At 37.0% G+C, this 19,040-nt stretch overlaps 1 protein-coding gene and 1 non-coding gene across 12 annotated transcripts; both read right to left on the bottom strand.

The window, feature by feature from the left end:
* Positions 1 to 8,141: 8,141 nt before the first annotated feature.
* LOC114296385 (K(+) efflux antiporter 2, chloroplastic) lies at positions 8,142 to 12,836 on the bottom strand. Of its 11 annotated transcripts, XR_014361342.1 has the most exons (8): positions 12,007 to 12,766; positions 9,976 to 10,066; positions 9,736 to 9,894; positions 9,340 to 9,478; positions 9,171 to 9,230; positions 8,917 to 9,058; positions 8,538 to 8,759; positions 8,142 to 8,173 (listed from the first exon to the last, which is right to left on the bottom strand). XR_014361342.1 is itself a non-coding variant. In XM_082915072.1 (7 exons), exons 3-7 carry the CDS (start codon positions 9,774 to 9,776, stop codon positions 8,740 to 8,742), a joined length of 402 nt encoding a protein of 133 aa, XP_082771198.1. In that variant the 5' UTR covers positions 9,777 to 9,830; positions 9,976 to 10,066; positions 12,007 to 12,768; the 3' UTR covers positions 8,312 to 8,739. The 11 variants fall into 11 exon arrangements, 10 of the variants coding, with proteins under 10 accessions (XP_082771198.1, XP_082771197.1, XP_082771194.1 ...); XM_082915072.1 differs by lacking the exon at positions 8,142 to 8,173 and having other exon boundaries at positions 8,312 to 8,759; positions 9,736 to 9,830; positions 12,007 to 12,768; XM_082915071.1 differs by lacking the exon at positions 8,142 to 8,173 and having other exon boundaries at positions 8,312 to 8,759; positions 9,736 to 9,861; positions 12,007 to 12,767.
* On the bottom strand, positions 9,742 to 9,845 carry LOC114296410 (U6 spliceosomal RNA). Its single transcript, XR_003641187.2, has one exon. It is a non-coding gene; the product is annotated as a U6 spliceosomal RNA (small nuclear RNA).
* Positions 12,837 to 19,040: the final 6,204 nt, after the last annotated feature.

Below are 19,040 nucleotides of genomic sequence, written 5' to 3'. Positions count from 1 at the left end.
GACCCATTTTTTATCACTGAAACAATAATTTGAGAGAGTGATAGAGGATTGAGAGAGAGAGAAATAGCCACTGAATTATTCAGTTATTGTGTGTATTACAAGGAGATTTACACTCTCTTTTATAGAGAGGAAAAGCTACATAGCGTGCCACCAATTAGCACCGAAAGAAGAAAGCAAATGGAAACATTCATTATGACTAACACTAATAATAAACTATCATATTCTAATAGCACTGATATACACTAACCTGTATACAATAATAAACTAACACTATACAATAATAAACTAACACTAACATGATACAATAATAAACTAACATCCCCCCCGCAAACTCAAGGAGGGAAAGCATCAACCAAGTTGAGTTTGAAAACAAGATCATGAAAGCGGCCAGGAGGATGAGCTTTAGTGAAGATATCAGCGGGTTGATCGACTGAGGCAATAGGAAGAAGATGAACAGTTCCACAGGTGACATGCTGGCGAATAAAATGACAATCAATCTCAATATGTTTGGTGCGATCATGAAAAACATCATTGTGAGCAATCTGAATGGCACTCTGATTGTCACAGTAGAGAGGGGTAGGAGCAGATGAAGAAACACCCATATCAGCAAGAAGCCAGCGAAGCCAGAGAAGTTCCTGAGTAGTATCAGCAAGAGCTCGGTATTCAGCTTCGGTGCTAGAGCGGGCAGTGAGGGATTGTTTTTTGCTACGCCAAGCAAGAAGAGAATCCCCTAAGAAGAAACAGAATCCCGTGGTGGAGCGTCGATCCGTAGGATCCCCAGCCCAATCAGCATCGAAAAAGGCACGTAGGTCAAGAGAGAAAGAAGCTGAGAAGTGAAGACCATGGAACATAGTGCCTTTGAGGTAACGAAGGATACGGAGTAGAGCAGTATAGTGGGGAGTGTGAGGAGCCGACATGTACTGACTGACAATGTGAACAGCATAGGCAATGTCAGGACGAGTGACTGTGAGATAGACAAGACTGCCGACGAGCTGGCAATAAAGAGTAGCATCAGAGAGAAGAGTCCCATCGAGAGGAGTGAGACGAATCTGAGGATCAACCGGAGTAGAGGCAGTTTTGCAATCAGTAAGACCAGCTCGAGCCAGAAGATCGGATGCATATTTGGCCTGGGACAAATAGGAACCAGTAGAATCATGAGAGACTTCAAGGCCTAAGAAGTAGTTAAGAGTACCAAGGTCCTTCATCTCAAACTGTTGGTGGAGAAATTGTTTGAGGTGGAGAATACCAGCTTTATCATCACCAGTGATAATCATATCATCCACATACAGAAGAAGAAGAGTAGTACCATGAGAAGTAGTCCGTATAAAAAGAGCAGAGTCATAGGAGCTAGAGGTGAATCCGAAGTCATGAATGGTAGAACTGAACTTAGCAAACCAAGCACGAGGCGCTTGCTTGAGACCATAAAGAGCACGCTGTAGTTTGCAAACCTGATGAGATTGAAAAGTGGACCCAGGTGGAGGTTGCATGTAGACCTCTTCAAGAAGATGACCATTGAGGAAAGCATTTTTGACATCCATCTGAAAGAGCCCCCAGTGGCGAGCAGTAACAACAGCAAGTAAACTGCGAACAGAGGTAAGCCGAGCAACAGGAGAGAATGTCTCCTCATAATCAATGCCATATTCCTGGTTGAAACCCTTGGCAACAAGACGAGCTTTGTAGCGTTCAATAGAGCCATCAGAATGTGTTTTGATTTTGTAAACCCATTTGCAGCCAATCGCAGTCTTGCCAGGAGGAAGATCAACAAGATCCCAAGTATGAGCTTTGTCCAAGGCATGGAGTTCATCAGTCATAGCTTGCTGCCAAAGAGGATTAGTACAAGCCTCACGATAGGAGGTAGGTTCATAAGTAGAGAAGGCAGCAGATCCAACAATATAATCACAAAGATGGATAGGAGGTTGAGTTACCCGGCGTGGTCGACCCGTAGGAGGATCGGTGGGAGGAAGAGTCGGTGGAGAAGGAGGTGTGGCAACAAGAGGTAGACCTTCAGGTAGAGCAGGCTGGACAGGATCAGGGGTGAGCAAGGGCGTCTCGATGGAGGAGGAACCTGTATCAAAATCAGCAGAGAAAAGATCGATGGAAGGATTAGTAAACAGTGCAGTAGTGGAAAGTCCGGGTAAGTGAAAGGAGGATAGCGAGGAAAACATTTGGTGTTCCCAGAAAACGACATGGCGGGAGATACGAAGACGTTTAGAGAGAGGATCCCAACAGCGAAAGCCTTTATGTTCAATGCCATACCCAAGAAAGCAACAAAGGCGAGAGCGAGGTTCAAGCTTGGTGTGTTCATGGGATTGAAGTAGAACAAAACAAGCAGAGCCAAAAATCCGGAGATTGGCGTAAGGAGGGGGAGTGCCATGCAAACGTTCAAAGGGAGTTTGATTATGGATGACAGGGGTAGGAGCACAGTTGATAGTGTAAACAGCAGTGAGGGCAGCTTCTCCCCAAAAGTTTTCAGGACAAGAAGAAGAGAGAAGGAGAGCGCGAGTAGTGTCAAGAATATGCCTATGTTTCCGTTCAGCGCGGCCATTTTGCTGGGACGTGCCAGCACAGGAACGATGAGGCAGTGTACCATGATGCTGAAGAAAGGAAAGGAAATCTGAATCCCGATATTCCATAGCATTGTCAGAGCGAAAAATTTTGATGGTTTTGGAGAATTGGGTGTGAACCATTTGTGCAAATCGATAATAAATGTGTTTAAGTTCAGACCTAGTTTTCATGAGAAAAAGCCAAGTAAACCGGGAAAAATCATCAATAAAAACAACAAAATAGCGGGATCCCCCCATAGTAGTAGTAGGGGAGGGCCCCCAAATATCCGAATGTATAAGATCAAAAGGGGCAAGAGAAACAGAAGTACTCTTATTAAATGATAAAGCAGGTTGTTTGGCAAGTTGACAGGGTATACAATCGAAATTATCGGGAATTACATGACCCAACTGTCCACTAGAAACCAAAGACCTTAAACGAGTAACAGAAATATGCCCTAAGCGACAATGCCAAAGATGAAAGGGAGATAATAAGGAAGTAGATGCAGGAGCAGCAATCTGAGGAGAGGCAGGAACATGAAGGTGAATGAGTTCATAGAGACGTCCACGCTTACGGCCGATCCCAATAGTCTGCCCCGTCTGAGGGTCCTGTACCAAACAATCAGTAGCAGAAAAGGTGACAGTTAGACCAAGTTCACATAATTGACCAATGGAAATAAGGTTTAAGGTAAGAGCAGGGATATGATAAACGTGAGGTAGAGATAAAGAAGAGGTGGAAACAGTACCAACATGACGAACAGACATGAGGGAACCATCAGCAGTATGTATTGAGGGAATATGAGGAGATGAAGATAAGGAAGAAAAGATAGTAGAACTGGAGGTCATATGATTACAACAGGCAGAGTCAAAATACCAAGAGGAGTTACCTGGGATTACAGACAAAGCAGTAGGAGGAGGTGTACCAGATGAGGAGAGAAGTTGTTTGAGCATGGCCTCTACATCCGTTGGAGAAAAGTGAGGGGTAGATGGAGCAGGTGACTCAGAGAACCCTGCAGAGGGGGCAGTGTCAGTGTGATGAGACTGATTCCCGGAAGCAGCAGCAGCAGTGTGATAATACTGATTCCCGGAAGCAGAAGTAGCAGTGTGATGAGACTGGTTGCCGGAACGATGAAAACTTCCCCGGGAAGAGCCACCGCGAGAGGAGTGGCTATTGGAGGATGAGCGGGATGGATTGCGAAAACAATCCTGTTGCAGATGACCAGGACCAAGTTTGTTGCAGTAGCGGCAGGATCTGACGGGGCAATTGACCAGGAGATGGGTTGAAGGAAGGCCCCGATTCTGACAATAGAGGCAAGCAGTTGTCCGCTGGGTAAATGATGGCCAGGACGGAGGAGTGGCAAGAACAGAGTCCACATGATGAGTTTGAAGAGTACCTAGACGAGTCTCCTCTGATAGCAACTCAGAAATGGCTTGTTCAAGAGTGGGCAAAGGATGGCGATGAAGCAGAGAGGCACGTACGGGCTCAAAAGAGGGGGTAAGAGCCATGAGAAATTGCACCAACCTTTGCTGGTTGCGATGGTTAGTAAATAAAACTGCATCTTCGGGGTCATGCCAGGTTGGTTCTGAAAGAGCAAGCTGATCCCAAACAGAGTATATTTGAGAAAGGAAGTCATTAATGGACTGAGTGGATTCTTGGCGCATGCGGTGAAGTTGGTTCTGAAGTTGATATTGATGGGCAAGACCAGTAGTCTGGTATCGTTCTTTCAAAAAATCCCAGATGTCTTTCGCAGGAGTAGTTACAGAGTCAAGCTGAAAGCGGCCAAATTGAAGACTGATAGAGGTAACAGAGGTATTACGAAACCAGGTAATGATTTGGTAATTCTTACTGTCCCATTCCTCAAGTCGGTCTTCATATGTAGCAGTATGAACAGGAGTTTCAGTAGTGGCACTGTCTTTGACTGGTTTAGTCACATCCCCGGTGACAATTCGCCAGAGCTTCTTGCCTTTAAGAAAGGAAGACATGGCTTGAGCCCACAGAACATAGTTTGAACCATTCAGAATAATGGAAATGGGATGGGAGGTATCAAGACGATCCATAATACTAGTTAAGTAGGATTAAAGCAACAGGAAGAGACCTGTAGGAGCAAAATTTGGTAAAACAGAGTGTACCAGTGAGTCCGGAAGGTCGAAAATAGCCAGAAAAGGCTGCTGGACAGAGATGATGTCAGCGATGATGTCAGCGGCGCACGTTAGCAGAGTGCAGGGAGGAGCACGTTAGCAGGAAGGCGGCGGCGCACGGTAGCGAACAGGCGCAGGCGCGGCGCACAATAGCCGTTTTGGCGCACACGGGTGCAATGTAGTGAAGCGGCGCACGAAAGGCGCACAATAGCAGGCGCGGCGTACGGGAGTGGCAGGGCTGACGTCAGCCGCGGTTGTGTGGGCGCGTGGAGGCGCGTGGCGGAGGTGAGTAGCAACAGATGGCGCGTGCGGGCGCGTGTGAGAGTGGTGGTGGAGCTGGTGACGCGCAGAAGGTAAAGGCGGCGCGTGTGGGCGCGTGGAGGGTGTTCTGAGAACGGGTTAGGTGTCGTTGGAATCGTGAGAAAATTCCGAGCGATTTGATGTATGCCACTGTGTACGGGACTAAACACCAAAATCGAAAATTGGCAGAAATGTAACACTGGGCTCTGATACCATGAAACAATAATTTGAGAGAGTGATAGAGGATTGAGAGAGAGAGAAATAGCCACTGAATTATTCAGTTATTGTGTGTATTACAAGGAGATTTACACTCTCTTTTATAGAGAGGAAAAGCTACATAGGGTGCCACCAATTAGCACCGAAAGAAGAAAGCAAATGGGAACATTCATTATGACTAACACTAATAATAAACTATCATATTCTAATAGCACTGATATACACTAACCTGTATACAATAATAAACTAACACTATACAATAATAAACTAACACTAACATGATACAATAATAAACTAACAATCACTATTGCTATATTATAACTTTGGCAAATATTTTGAGAGTTTCATTGGAGATGTTCTTAGGCTTCAAAAGTTTTTAAAATATAAATTGGAGTTCTAAATTTTTGTCCCTTTCTAATTCAGATTGGACCTTTTATAAATAATAAATAAATAAAAAATTACTTTCAACCTTTAAAATTTAAGTGGGCCATTTTTTTTTTGAATTTTAAATTTTGATCTAGTCTTTTATTAAAAAAAAACAACTTTAGGCCTTTAAAATTAGAGTGGTTTTTTTTTTTTTTTTTTTAAATGGACAGGTATAAAGAGCTAAATTATTTTTGGAACTCTTTTTTCAGCAATTTTTTGGAGCTCCAAAGTGGCTACTTTGTGGACTTGTTCCCAAAGTCAGGCATGAGTACTTTGGACACAGTCTTACCAGTGTAGAGAGAGGGGTAGACATAAACGATTTGGATTCAGACCAAGCTTGCATTATCTAATAATAGACTTTGTATTCATTCAAGCCCGGTTCTATTTGAACATCGCCCAAACCCAACCGTAAAGAAAATACATTTTTCCAAGCCTGCCCATCGGGCCGATATATATGATTGATTTATTTATTTCTTTATTTTTTTGAAGGAATCAACAAATTCATATAAATAATACCCAGCCAAAAAAGTCAATGCTACGGTATACAACCCTGCTTTAGAAAAAAATTGAAGCAGTCAGTTTATAAAAAAAAATGACATCAACTTGTTTCAAGTACGCTATAATTTCAAGCAGACTAAAGCATTAATCATCCATACTCCAAGCTTTGAATTTATTTAAACAGTTCAAACTTCTTCAAATACTTTTTCTTGAATCCTTCATTAAGGCATTGGCTATATCTCAAAGCCTCTTACGACAGTTTATGGTACAAAATATTTCATATAAATAAATAATAAAATAAAAATATTTAAATACATTATTTTGGGCCGGACAGAGTTGGCTAGGCTACGTACATAAATTTCAAGTCTAACTCATTTATTAAGCAGGCCTAAAATATTAACCCAAACAAATTTTACAAGTCAAATTTTTTTTCTCAAAATCTAAAAAAATAAAATTAAAATTATCGAATTGAATGTGTCATCAAACCGATATCACCCTACGAGTATGTTTAAAGGTAAATTACAAATACACCTCTTAAGATTTGATTAAAATACGATTTACTTCCTGTGGTTTTGAAAATTACATTACACTCTCTGAGATTTCTAATTTCATAATAAATCGCCTATTTTATTAATAAATCATCAAGTCAAATAACAATTTTTAATAATATTACAAATATGTTTCAGTTAATAATTTAAGTAATTTTATTATTGTATAGAAGGACAATTATGAATTTTATTTTTTTAGTTAATTCTGTTAAATAATTTTTTTTAATAAAAGTGCATTTGTAATTTTTTAAACTATAAAAATAATCTGTATTTTAAACAAATTTTAGGTATATTTGAAAATTACCCTATGTTTAAAGGTGCGACTTTTAGAAAGCAAGTAGTGGTGCGTGCGGTGGGTGTTTGTGGCTACACTCTGAGTTTGACAAACAGAAAAACTAAGGTGGAATGGGAAAATTGGTTGGTTGGGAGTGTTTTCGCTACTTTGGAGAGAGACTAGTGGGATGACTTTTGAGTAGGGATGTTTGTAGTTTGGTTTTCCACAGTTGGTAGATTGGTTTGGATCCGTTTATATATATATATGCGGTTCGACAAAAATTTAATTTGCAATTGCCGGTAGTGAAAGTTACGGTTTGTGTTGACAAGATTTGCATATGTTCGGACAGTTGCGGATAGTTTTTAGGTTGGGCTTTTTTGAATTTCACTACTAAAAAAATTATTTTTTGCGACCGCTATAAACCGTCGCAAATAATAAAAAACAGTTGCAAAAGACTTTTTGTGACGGCTCATGCGACGGCAAATGGGGGTCGCGAATGTGGGGGTGGCAAATACTTTTTGCGACCGCAAAATAGCAGTCGCAAACTATTTGCGACCGCCTAATCTACTTATCGCGACTAATATTTTGCCGTCGCAAAAAAATTTAAAAAATACCTACAATGTATTAGCGACCATCTTGTTACCGTCGCAAAAAAAATATAAATAAATAAAATACCTACAATGTTTTAGCAACCTTTATTCTCATATATATATATATATATATATATACAATAAATATAAAGTGATATTTGCAAAAATTCTAATACACATGTATTATTTTCCATCACTTCCCTCAACAAAATATAAACTACCCCGGATTCCTCGTGATGCAACCAAATCCAACAACTTAAACTCTTACTTCTCTGTGGAGATCAAAAAGCTCTACGGCCATCCACCCTAGTTGCAGAACCACTCTCTCATCACTCATTTATCATCACAAAACTCCCACCAATAGCTGCCACAGGAAGTACATGATAACATTGATAAACCACCACAACACTGAGGACACTAACCAATGCAAACTAAACTAAGACTGGCAAATTAAGTTTGGTTTATTCAGAACACATTCCAATTGAAAGGTTTCCAAAATAAAACCCATACAATCACTGCATCGTCAGATGTGCTGGGATGGAAAGAAGGCCATCAACCAAGATACATCTTGCCTTGTTTAGTTTGTCTTCCAGCTGCATTCATGTTAATTATTGCATACGAGTGTAAATTGCAGCATAACATCTGCAGTCAGTGTTTTAGCCTGATAAGTGGAAGTTTCACAAGGAAAACCCTTCAGCCCACTAACATAAAGTAAATGCAAGGGGGATCATACTGGACTGAATTAAGCTAAAGCAACATGGTCTTTGGCTAACAATAGCATTAGTTGTTAACAAGACTTCCCACATTGAAAAACACATTACAAAGCAACATCCAGCAGTGCAAAATAAACTTCAGCTCTAATACAAGCACCACCAAATACACAGTTGCAACTTCATAGAAAAAGAAAACACCAAGAATCATTCACATATATCTGAATTTCTACTAGAAGCTATAACTACAGTAAAGAAGCATCAACCATCTCTGAAATAGAAGACCCCTAGCATACCTTGCGAGAGTTCACAATATCGATTTTGCTGAGGAAGTGATTCAAGTATCCTTGCATTGCAACCTTTGCTCTGTCTGATATGGAGTGCTGCCTTCCAAGAGCTGGTCGAATAATTGGAAGAGCAGCACTAGATGGAACATCTCTGAACAAAAAACCACCTGTAAGAACTGTAGTTATAGCTCGTCCATGGCGTGACATGCTCTCACCTCATTCCTGTAATACCTGCAGAAAAAATACAATAAAAATAAAATAAAATATTATAAAATTATTCAACTGCCTAATAAAAGCATATCAACCAACAAATTTTGAGTCCTGACTACTTGGTCCTAATGGAACAAAGTGACATAAGAACTAAAAATGGGATAGCATGAGAACTTACAAAGCTGCTCATTAACTGTTACTTGAAGGACAATAGCAGTGGAAGATAATGCCAGGCCATCCCCAATGATAATTGCAGCAGGACTGGGCTGACCAGCAATAAAGCGAGAAACTAAGCCAACCACCACTGCGGTCACCAAGACCTGCATTTGTTGTGCACGTTACAAAAAACAAAACTAAGATACAAATACATAAAACTGTTGGCTTGTGGTAAAACACAAGTGATAATATTTGAAAAACAAGTTTTCCAACCACCTGAGCAGAGCCCAAACCAAAAACATATTTCTTCATAGTACTCAGTCTTTCAACAGAAAGCTGCAAAATGAAGACAAAATGCTTAGCTTTTCTTTGTGTTATTAGCAGGTCAAATGTCATGGCAAATAGCTGTCTAGAGAAATTAACTTCAAGGTTTGATGGATTCTACCTCCAGGCCAATATTAAACATCAAGAAAACAACTTCAAATTCAGCTATCGCCTTTGTTTCATGTACATGATGAATAATAGAGAGAGACCATAAGGTCCAATCAATATGACAGCAGTCAAATATCCAAGAACAGGACTGCCTAAACATTGCAACAGATAAAAAACATACATCATCAATGAAACAAATAAAACTCCAAACACATATTAGAAGAAGAAAATGGCCAGAAAATACATGCAGATGATGGCTGAGTCCAAGAACAGTATGATTGTTGTTATCAAACCCATTAAATTGTACTCCTAGCAATTATAGTGTTCTACTTCTAGACGTTTACAAAAGCATAATCAATAACAAACAAGGATAATGAAACATGAGCTATGAAATGCCAAGTAGAAAAACCTGGATATAAAAGAGTTCAGATAGTGGCATTTGTATGCCATCCTTCTGCAGGAGCCATGCTAATCCTCTATGTACCATTCCAAATTTATCTGATACTATATAGGAACAATCATGGAGTGCATGTACCTTATACATCCAAACATGAAATCATGCCACATGCTGCAACCATCTTACACTAAAGAAGTCAAAGATGAGTCTTCAATTTAACTACTACAATAATAGATCATGAGATTCAGTTACCTCCAGGGATTTTTTGGAATATAGGTACATATATGACACTTGCAAACAGCAACCACGACATGCCAAAAAGAGAAGCTTCCTCCTCATTTACCTAAAAAAAAGAAAAAATAAAAGAAGAATACTAAATCATGTAAACTGAAACAAAAAATATAATAAAATCCTAAACAAATAAGTAGTATGGAATACTAGGTTCTGAGGGCAAACAAAGTAAGCAAGGGAATTTCAAGCACATGCCTCTTGATAAGGAATCATCTCCATTAGTTTCTTAACTCTCTTGGGCAATTTCCGTATTTGACGAATCAAAGGCTTTGTATTTGATGAGACTTCGTCGATACCAGTGGTAATGATGTCTGGTTGTAGAAATAGCTGGTTAATTCTCTCCACCCGATTGGTGTAAAAGGCAATCCTGTCATAAATCAAAAAATAAACTTTTCACACAGTTTTCCATTGGTGATGACTACTTACTACCAGGCTAAAAAATGTAAGATGGTAAAATCAGCCACCACATTTGGTTCAGTGTCTAAATGCTTCATACTACAACTTCACAACTACATTGTAAGAGAGATATATATATAATAAAATAAAATTCAACATATTGGTAGCAAATATATAAGCTCTATAGTAGACTGTACATGGTATCAAATAAGGAGAACGCAATATTAAAACCACAGGCAAAATTCAACATGTGAAAAGCAACAAAATCAAAGTTCTAAATTACAATAAGAGGTCTAACAGAGCAAAGTTGGAGACTTAAGAATGGAAGATCACCCAACCTAGTCAACTTTATGACCTTTCTCATAACATTCAGCGTTTATAAGTACTCAATTTGCCAACAAAGGGTCAAAAAGAAGTAAAAGGCTATTTTTTTTTTTTTTGATAAATAAAAAGGAAGCAATAACTGTATTAGTAGGTTACATCATACGAATAATTGCCTCAGAAGTCTAATTGAGAGGATTGGGCTGGGAAAATTTCAGCTAATCTACATATCTTTATGCTGCTCATCAACTTCGCAGCATAAAAAGACACCACACAAATGAAAGGATACAATTGACAAGCAGTGTGGGGATTAAAAAAATTGATACTAGAATAATGGTAATACCTAGAACACTGAAATCAGTTTTTCCATGCCAGCAGTCCATGTTCTAAAGTTTCAAAGAATATTCAGAAGCTCAAAGTCCATAATCCAAAGAATTTGTGTCATTGCAACAAATAGTATGATATAAAAAGTAATATACAAAAAAAATTTGCATAACATAGTTTTATGTCTAACTTTTAGCACTCGGTTCTCTTCTGAAAAAATTATTTCAATTTTCTTCTTTGCACTCGCTTCACAAGCACTACTGATTATGCCACTGAGACAACACTGCTGGGTATATGTAGAAAGACTGCCCCAACACAACACATAATGATTTTTGAATTAAAATCCAATTGTTTTTATATCATTATATTGACATGGTCCATGGATCCACTTTGCAGTAATTACAAAGATTGAATAGAACAAGCTCTAACAGCTTATTCTCTCTCACTTGTAAGCTAGTGTCATGTTGAAACTTAAACAGTGTAACACAGATGAAGGTACACATTTCTTGAAGTTGCAAATTTCATCCCACACATTATTGTCAACAGCCCTTGTGGCTGATTCATGCTGTTTACGCATAAAAACAATGATTAGAATAAAAATCATAATGACAAAATTAACAATAAGAACAATGAAGAAAGAGATGGTGACTGGACATCCCATGAGAATGAAATAAGGGATTCAACATAAAGCAACCAATTTGAGTCCAAAACAATAACAAGAGAGGTTGGGACTGGACATCCTATGAGAATGAAATAAGTCTATCTATTGCTTCAACACACAACCTATTTAAGTCCATTTTCTCCCACAAGCAGTTAAAGAGTAGTATTAAAATCATGCTAAAACTAATTTAAAATCCTACAACTCAGTTATAGATAGTGAGAAAACACGCATCGATTAGTTTGAAATGAAGGCATTGAGGTCGTTGTCTAACCTTAAATCAATGAAATAACTGTCAACATTAAGTCTCTCAGAAGTCCTTATACGCTAGCTGAGTTAGGTTTGGGCTTGACCTGTAATGACAGAAACGAGAGTTAAAAAAATATTAGATCTAGAATTTTTTCTTTCCTAAATAGAACATGTCTAATTGATATTCAAAGCACATGTAGCAGCCATGAAATGAACAGCATATTCAACAATTTTGCAGAGAGAAGTAATTTGAACAATTCAAGCGATGAAGTGTTTCCAGTAATTTGAACAATTCAAGTGATACTGTTGTAATTTACACACTGTTGTAATTGAACAACACATATCGGTGATACATTACATGGATATATATATATATAGAGAGAGAGAGTACGAAGAGCAGAGAGGAGAGCAAGATTACAGAGAGAGAGACAGACAGTTGAATCGATTAATGTTTCAATTTACACATTACAAATTAATCGATGAAGATACGTCAAACATTACAAAGAGTAAGATTCGAGCGATGAAGATGAATCGATGAAGATGTGCCAAACATTACAGAGAGGGACAAAGAGAAGTGTTTAGGCTTACAAAGATGAATCGATGAAGATGTGCCAAATCTCGATTATGGATCGATCGAAATCTTCATCAACAGCAGATTGAAATCTTCAACTCTTCATCAACAATCGATCAAAATTTTCAAATCTTCTTCAAAGTGAGAGTCTAGTGAGAGAGACAGTGAGATTTGAGCAAGAGAGTCGAGCGACAGACATATTTTGAGAGAGAGAGTTCAGATTTGGGAAATAAGGGGAAAAAAAGGGGGACGGGTCAAGTTTTTTTTAGTGATTTGGGGGTTTTTTATTTTTTTATTTTTAAGAACACAGTTGGGTCAATTAAAAAGAGTTTTTTTGCGACCGCAAAATAAACGGTCGCAAAAAGATAGACGCAGAAAATCATATTTCTAGTAGTGTTTCTAGATTCAATTTTCATTTTCAGATTCAATATAATATAAGATTGATTTCAATTTAAAAATAATTAACAAATTCAATTTCTCCTTCATGAATAAGTAGATTTAATTTCTTACAATGTTCACAAAGCAAACAAAAATATTAAAAAATAATGTTCTCAAACAATATTCTCTATAATATTTCTTTTTATATCATGAAATTAGGGTTTGGTGTGTTGACCCAAAATATCTAGGATAGGATGAATGAAATCAATGGTCCAAGTTAAAAAATATATATATTTTCTAAGTGCGGGCGAGTTTTTGCGGTTTTGGTTAAACTCGCAACCCGCAATTATGCCATATTCCAAACCGCATCCGCCCCCATTGTGTTTGTGAAACTGCCAATTTGTATGCTGATTGGGCGGGTTATACGGTTCAGATAACCCTATGGCCAGCCCTACTTTTGAGTGATGTGATTTATGAAAAACCAAATAAGTAAATTATTCTTTTAAAATACGGATTATTTTTTAAAATTTTAAAATTATAAATATTGTTTTATTTGAATTTTTTATTTAATAAAATTAATTATTCTTAAATATTCTTTTATATAATAAAATTACTTAAATTATTAATTAAAATAAAAATTTGACATTATTAAAAACTATTAATTAACTTGATAATTTATTAATAAAATATATCATTTATTATAAAATTAGAAAGAAAGTTCAGAGGGTGAAATGTAATTTGTAAAATTATAGAAGACAAATCTTATTTTAAATGAATATGAGAAGTCTATTTGTATTTTACTCAAAATAATAATAATAATAATAATAATAATAATAATAATAGAAGACCGAAGAAATAAGGAATAAAAAGAGAGAGTGGCGTAAGAGTGAGGGAAGGGAGAAATAGAAAGAGGGAGCAAGAGTGACAAAGTCAATATTCGAGTTGCATTTTCATGTTCCATTGTGATCATTTTTCAGGCTAAATGCAAATTCCATTGTGATTATTTTTTAGGCTAGCTATCATGTATGGGGTGATTTAGGAAGATGGTTAAAAATTAATTTTTAGAATTTTTTTTTAAGATTTTTTTTCCTTTTATGTGTAAAAAATGTTAGAAATGATTTGACTCAAAATAAGTTACAAGTTAAAAGCTTGCTTTCCAAATTGCCTCAGATACTGCTATTTTAGAAGAGATTTACAATTTAAATAATAATTCATTCACAATATGTGGTAACAGAGTTGAACATTTGAGTTTGTGACAAATCATATGTGATAGAAGTGTCGAGCTTTACATATTTGAGATTATGATAAATTAAAATTTGGGAGATTTATCAATAAATTCCAAATGTTAAACCTATGAACCAAGTGGTCCCAATTTTTTTTCTAATAAACCGTTTAGTCCTTAGATATTTTAAGGGACCTTAATGCCCTCATTTAAATGTTATTAGATGCATGTTCTTTATGAGGGTGTGTCAAGTGATACACACAATATGTCACGTGACACACACAATGGGTGTCACACATCAACAAAGTACACCAAGGCTCTTTATGAGGGTGCGTCACGTGACACACATAATATGTCATGTGACACGCACAATGGGTGTCACACATCAACAAAGTACACTAAGGCTCTTTATGCTTTTTGCCTTGGAGTGTCACGTGACACACACAATGGATGTCACGCATCAACAAAGTACATTAAGGCTCTTTATGGGTTTTGCCTTGGAGTGTCACGTGACATACACAATGGGTGTCACACATCAACACAGTACACTAAGGCTCTATATGCTTTTTGCCTTGGAATGATGTATGTCATGTGACACATACAATGGGTGCCACATATCAACAAAGTACGCTAAGGCTCTTTATGTTTTTTTGCCTTGGAATGATCTATGTCACGTGACACACACACAGAAGGGTATAATTGACCACTCAATGTTACCAAACAAAGGAAATATGATCAACTGGTAAGATATTTCCCCACTAATAGGACTAATCAGAACAATAGAAATAACCTTAGGACCAATCGGTAAAACTGTTTGTGAGATAGGATTTATTGGTAAATATCCCTTAAAATTTTACACATAACTTATCATGTGATTATAAACAAAATTATAAAATTTAAATTGTACATCTCAATATTTTTCTTATAAAAAATTCTTAATTAATTTGTAGTTTTTTCCCCTCAAGCACCACTATTTTGTAATTGGTTCTAGATAAAAATAAAAATGAAAAGTGTTGAGAAAGAAAATGTGTGGCAAATGCCAAATAAAGAGAGAAAAAGTGAGTGAAAATTGTGTACGCATATATCCCGTTGCTAAAAATATATCAAAAGTTGTTGTCGAAAAATGTGTGCCCTTAAAAAAAGTATATGTGAAAATAAAAGCTCCTGAAATTCTCCTAATTTTTGAAGTTTTCACTTCTACTAAATGAATGTCCACTAATTTGTGAATATTCTTTATACCTACCACTTATTTGTAATGAAATTGTAAGGGGGTTCAAGATTAGAGGGGTGATTAGAGAGGTAAAACTATGCTAATGGTCCACTGATGGTGGAAAGTGGCTCGAGAATGAACAGCAGTAACTATCTGGGACTTGGAGAGTGTGTAGCTGGGTGAGGGTGAAACAAGTGACTCAAGAAGAAGTGTATGACAGTACCAAATTGGGCAGTATCTCCCCCAAATCCTCAAAATTCCTCCTTTGAACCTTGGGAAATGGGTCCTATTTTATAGGCTTTTCCTTGGTGCCAAGAAGACACCAAGTGGCCAAATAGAGAGAAGACATGTGTCCCAGAGGATCACATGGAATATTCTGCCTTAAGCCGCTAGGCTGAAGGTGCTACGTGTCCCTGCGCATGTATTGTGTACTATTTGTTTGCCTCCACAACTACCTTTTTTGAGCCTCAGTAAGTGTAGTTGCGACGGGAGTGTTTGGCGTTGCAATTCCCTTTTGAGCCTCAGCAAGTGCAGTTGCGTGCGGGAGTGTTTGCCTTTGCACTTGCCTTCCCAGCTTGAACCTCAGCAAGTGCATTTGTAGCGATGAACCTTGCCGCTGCACTTGCCTTCTCAGTTCTACTTGGCCAGTACATGCATTCGCAGGACTCCATTAGTCTGCTATCGACTATGTTCGTGCTCACCTCAGCGAAACCTCCACCCTTAGCCACATAACCACAAACGCCCCCAGTTTCCCAGGGCGAAGGCCACAGCTAAGCCTGTTATCAGCCATGTTGTGCCTTAATACCAAGCCTGAGGGGCTCCTTAGTCCTGCTTGTGCGACTAAGGCAGGTCCATGACCTGGGTAATGGAAAGGGAGTCCCTTATGTTTGGGCTACCCTACTCTCATCTTCACGGGGTTGCCACGGTAAATTGGTATTTCTGGGCCTATTATTAGCTCCGACCAGTAAGTCTTGGGGCCTGCTATTAGCGCCAAGTTAATAAAGTATGGGGCCTGCTATCAGCCCTAGGCTAGTAATGCCTTGGGACCTGTTATCGGCGCCAAGCATTAGCCTCTACTTGCAGAGGGAAGCCTCTCTCAAAGGCTGTTATCACCTTGGCAGGGTGTTCCCTCTGCAACTTAATTTCTACGATAGTAGTTGCTGCGATAGTCGTTTCCTGCGGCAAGTTAAAATCTAGTCCTATAAAAAAGAGAAAAACAAAAAAATGATGTGTTGTATTTGTTCGCAAGCTTTTTCCGACTTTTACTTTGACTATTTATAGGTGTTCTTCGAATTTGTAGCAACTGATGATCCTTACCTCTATGATCTCTACCATTATAGCCATATTCATGGAGTTTTTCCCCCCATTTGATACTGAGTTTGAATTCCAAAACTTTAATTGACTCTTAGTAACTGTTTGAAACGGATTACCTTTTAGCTTTGCTTCTTAACTCATAATACATAACTGAAGCTGCAAAATGCCACATAACACTTGTTGCAATCCAGCACTTGTCCTTTCTTGGTCTTGCCATGTGTTCCTTCTTGATTAACTGATTTTTTTATTCATATTCTGTCACATGTCACCTTTAAATTTGTGTGTAGCACCAACATATATCCTCAATGTCTCTATGATTCTTGTGTTGAGGATTAATTTAGACTCATGGTTGGATGATGGTTGATTGACCTCTTCTACAGCAGTTTATGGTTTGACCATAAACTGCAACGAATCATTTTGTCTTTTCATTGATAAAGAATACTAATTAGTCTACTCTGTCATCTAGTATTATAAGTAGGCCGAAGTAATAGATTATTTTAGTTTAATTAAAAAATTTAATGAGTTTTAAAAATACTTTCAAGTTTAATGTATTTATTATTCTAACTTATCTTAAATGAGTTTTAATCAAATCAAGATTGAATAGTATAGATTATCAAGCCGAGTTCGAGCCAAATTTAAAAATTAATAAAATTCAAAATGTTTTCACATAAAACATTTGAGCTCATCTTAAACAAATTTTTAGCAACTTAACACGAGTCGAGATCAAATAATTTAATTCATTATAAATTCTATATACATAAAATCACTCAAAAACAACATAAGACTAGGACTAACTCGAACCTGGAAGTAGAAGAGACTGAAAAGAAATTCTTTTTTTAAAATGTAAACTAATAATTATTAATTCGAGCCTGTTTAAAAATTTATCAAGTGGAAATGTTTAACAATGATATGATGTTCTGACAATGTGTTTTGATTGAATAAATAAGCATATATTCATAAGAAGTTGACATGGAAAACATTATTTATTTATTTATTTATTTATTGTAGAAAGATTGCCAACATTATCTTATTGTGGCAGTTGTAATGTCCGAGGTACTATTATTTTATTTTTAAGGTTCAGTGTCCCGCTGTAGTTATATTATTTTATTTTTAAGGTTCAGCGTATTGATCCATTTAATTTGCTACCAAGATATACTATGTCAAATTGGAAGTGGAAAACTTAGGTACAAAGCATTACAATGTATATACCATGCTTGCATAAATAAATAATAATAATAATAAATAAGAAAAATGTTTGGTAGCTCAAAATTTTGTGACTCAAATGGTTCAAATCTGTCAAAACGACGTCGTTTTACACTCATTTATACTCAAAACGACGTCGTTTTGAGTGATTTGAGCCATTTAAGCTACAAAATTTTGAACTACCTAGCATTGTTGAATAAATAAATAAATAATTGATGTATCGCTTATTGCTCAGTTGAAGCAATTATTGTTCTTCAACAAGTCCAAAAGGTTTCACAAATTTAAAACAATGACATCAACTATATTACGCTTAAGTTGTCATTTGAGTATATATGTATGGACCTTGTTGTAGGAGAATTCAAGCCTATGTACCTATATAGACAAATTCAGTTAGGACATTTTCTTCACTAGTCTTTTTTTTTTTTTTTTTTTAATCCAAAAATAAAACTAAAACAATTTTATTTCATAAAATATTGATTTTAGATAGGCTTTAGTTATATCATTAAAGCATACTTCCTAAGTTCCAACGTTTCGATATTTTTTTTGGCAGAAAAGAGGTTGTTGTCATAAGTGTAGGTGTTATTGAACTAATTCCAATTAATTTTATTTCTTTGTGTTAATCGTTGTCAAGCTTCCTATTTAAAAAGGATAAATGGCATTGACCACCCATAAGATTTGATCTATTACACTAGTCCCACTAATTTGATGAAATTACATTAACTTTCCTTGTTAGAGTTTGTCCACTAGTTGATGTAACAAATGAGTTAAATTTTTCAAATTGCCCTCACTCATAGAACAAGCATTTATACCATAAAAATAAATTTACCTATTTGTATTCTTCTTTGCCTATCTTCACCATCCTCTCTCTATCATATTTTCCTGTCTTTATCTTTCTTCTCTACCTCATTTTCTTCTCTCTCCTCTATGTTTCTGTCCATGCCACCACCCTCTTCTTCTTTCACCATCACATGGTAGGACAACAAAAGCTCAACATGAACGCAACCTACTGCCACTGACAATCTCACAAACATCCAACTTGACTTTGACGATAGAAAGAATCCACTGCACCATCTTTTTCTTTAGAAGCTTCCTCTCTATTGGTACTATTGCGATTTTAATATCGTAATCCCAAATCTATGATATTGGGAAGTAATATATCTCAGTGAGTCTAAACTCAAAT

The sequence above is a fragment of the Camellia sinensis genome, chromosome 2 (assembly GCF_055761805.1).
Source record: "Camellia sinensis isolate YWXY chromosome 2, ASM5576180v1, whole genome shotgun sequence".
Lineage (NCBI taxonomy): Eukaryota > Viridiplantae > Streptophyta > Magnoliopsida > Ericales > Theaceae > Camellia > Camellia sinensis.
The sequence above is the reverse complement of the archived record's forward strand: the minus strand, read 5'-3'. Positions and strand labels throughout refer to the sequence as shown.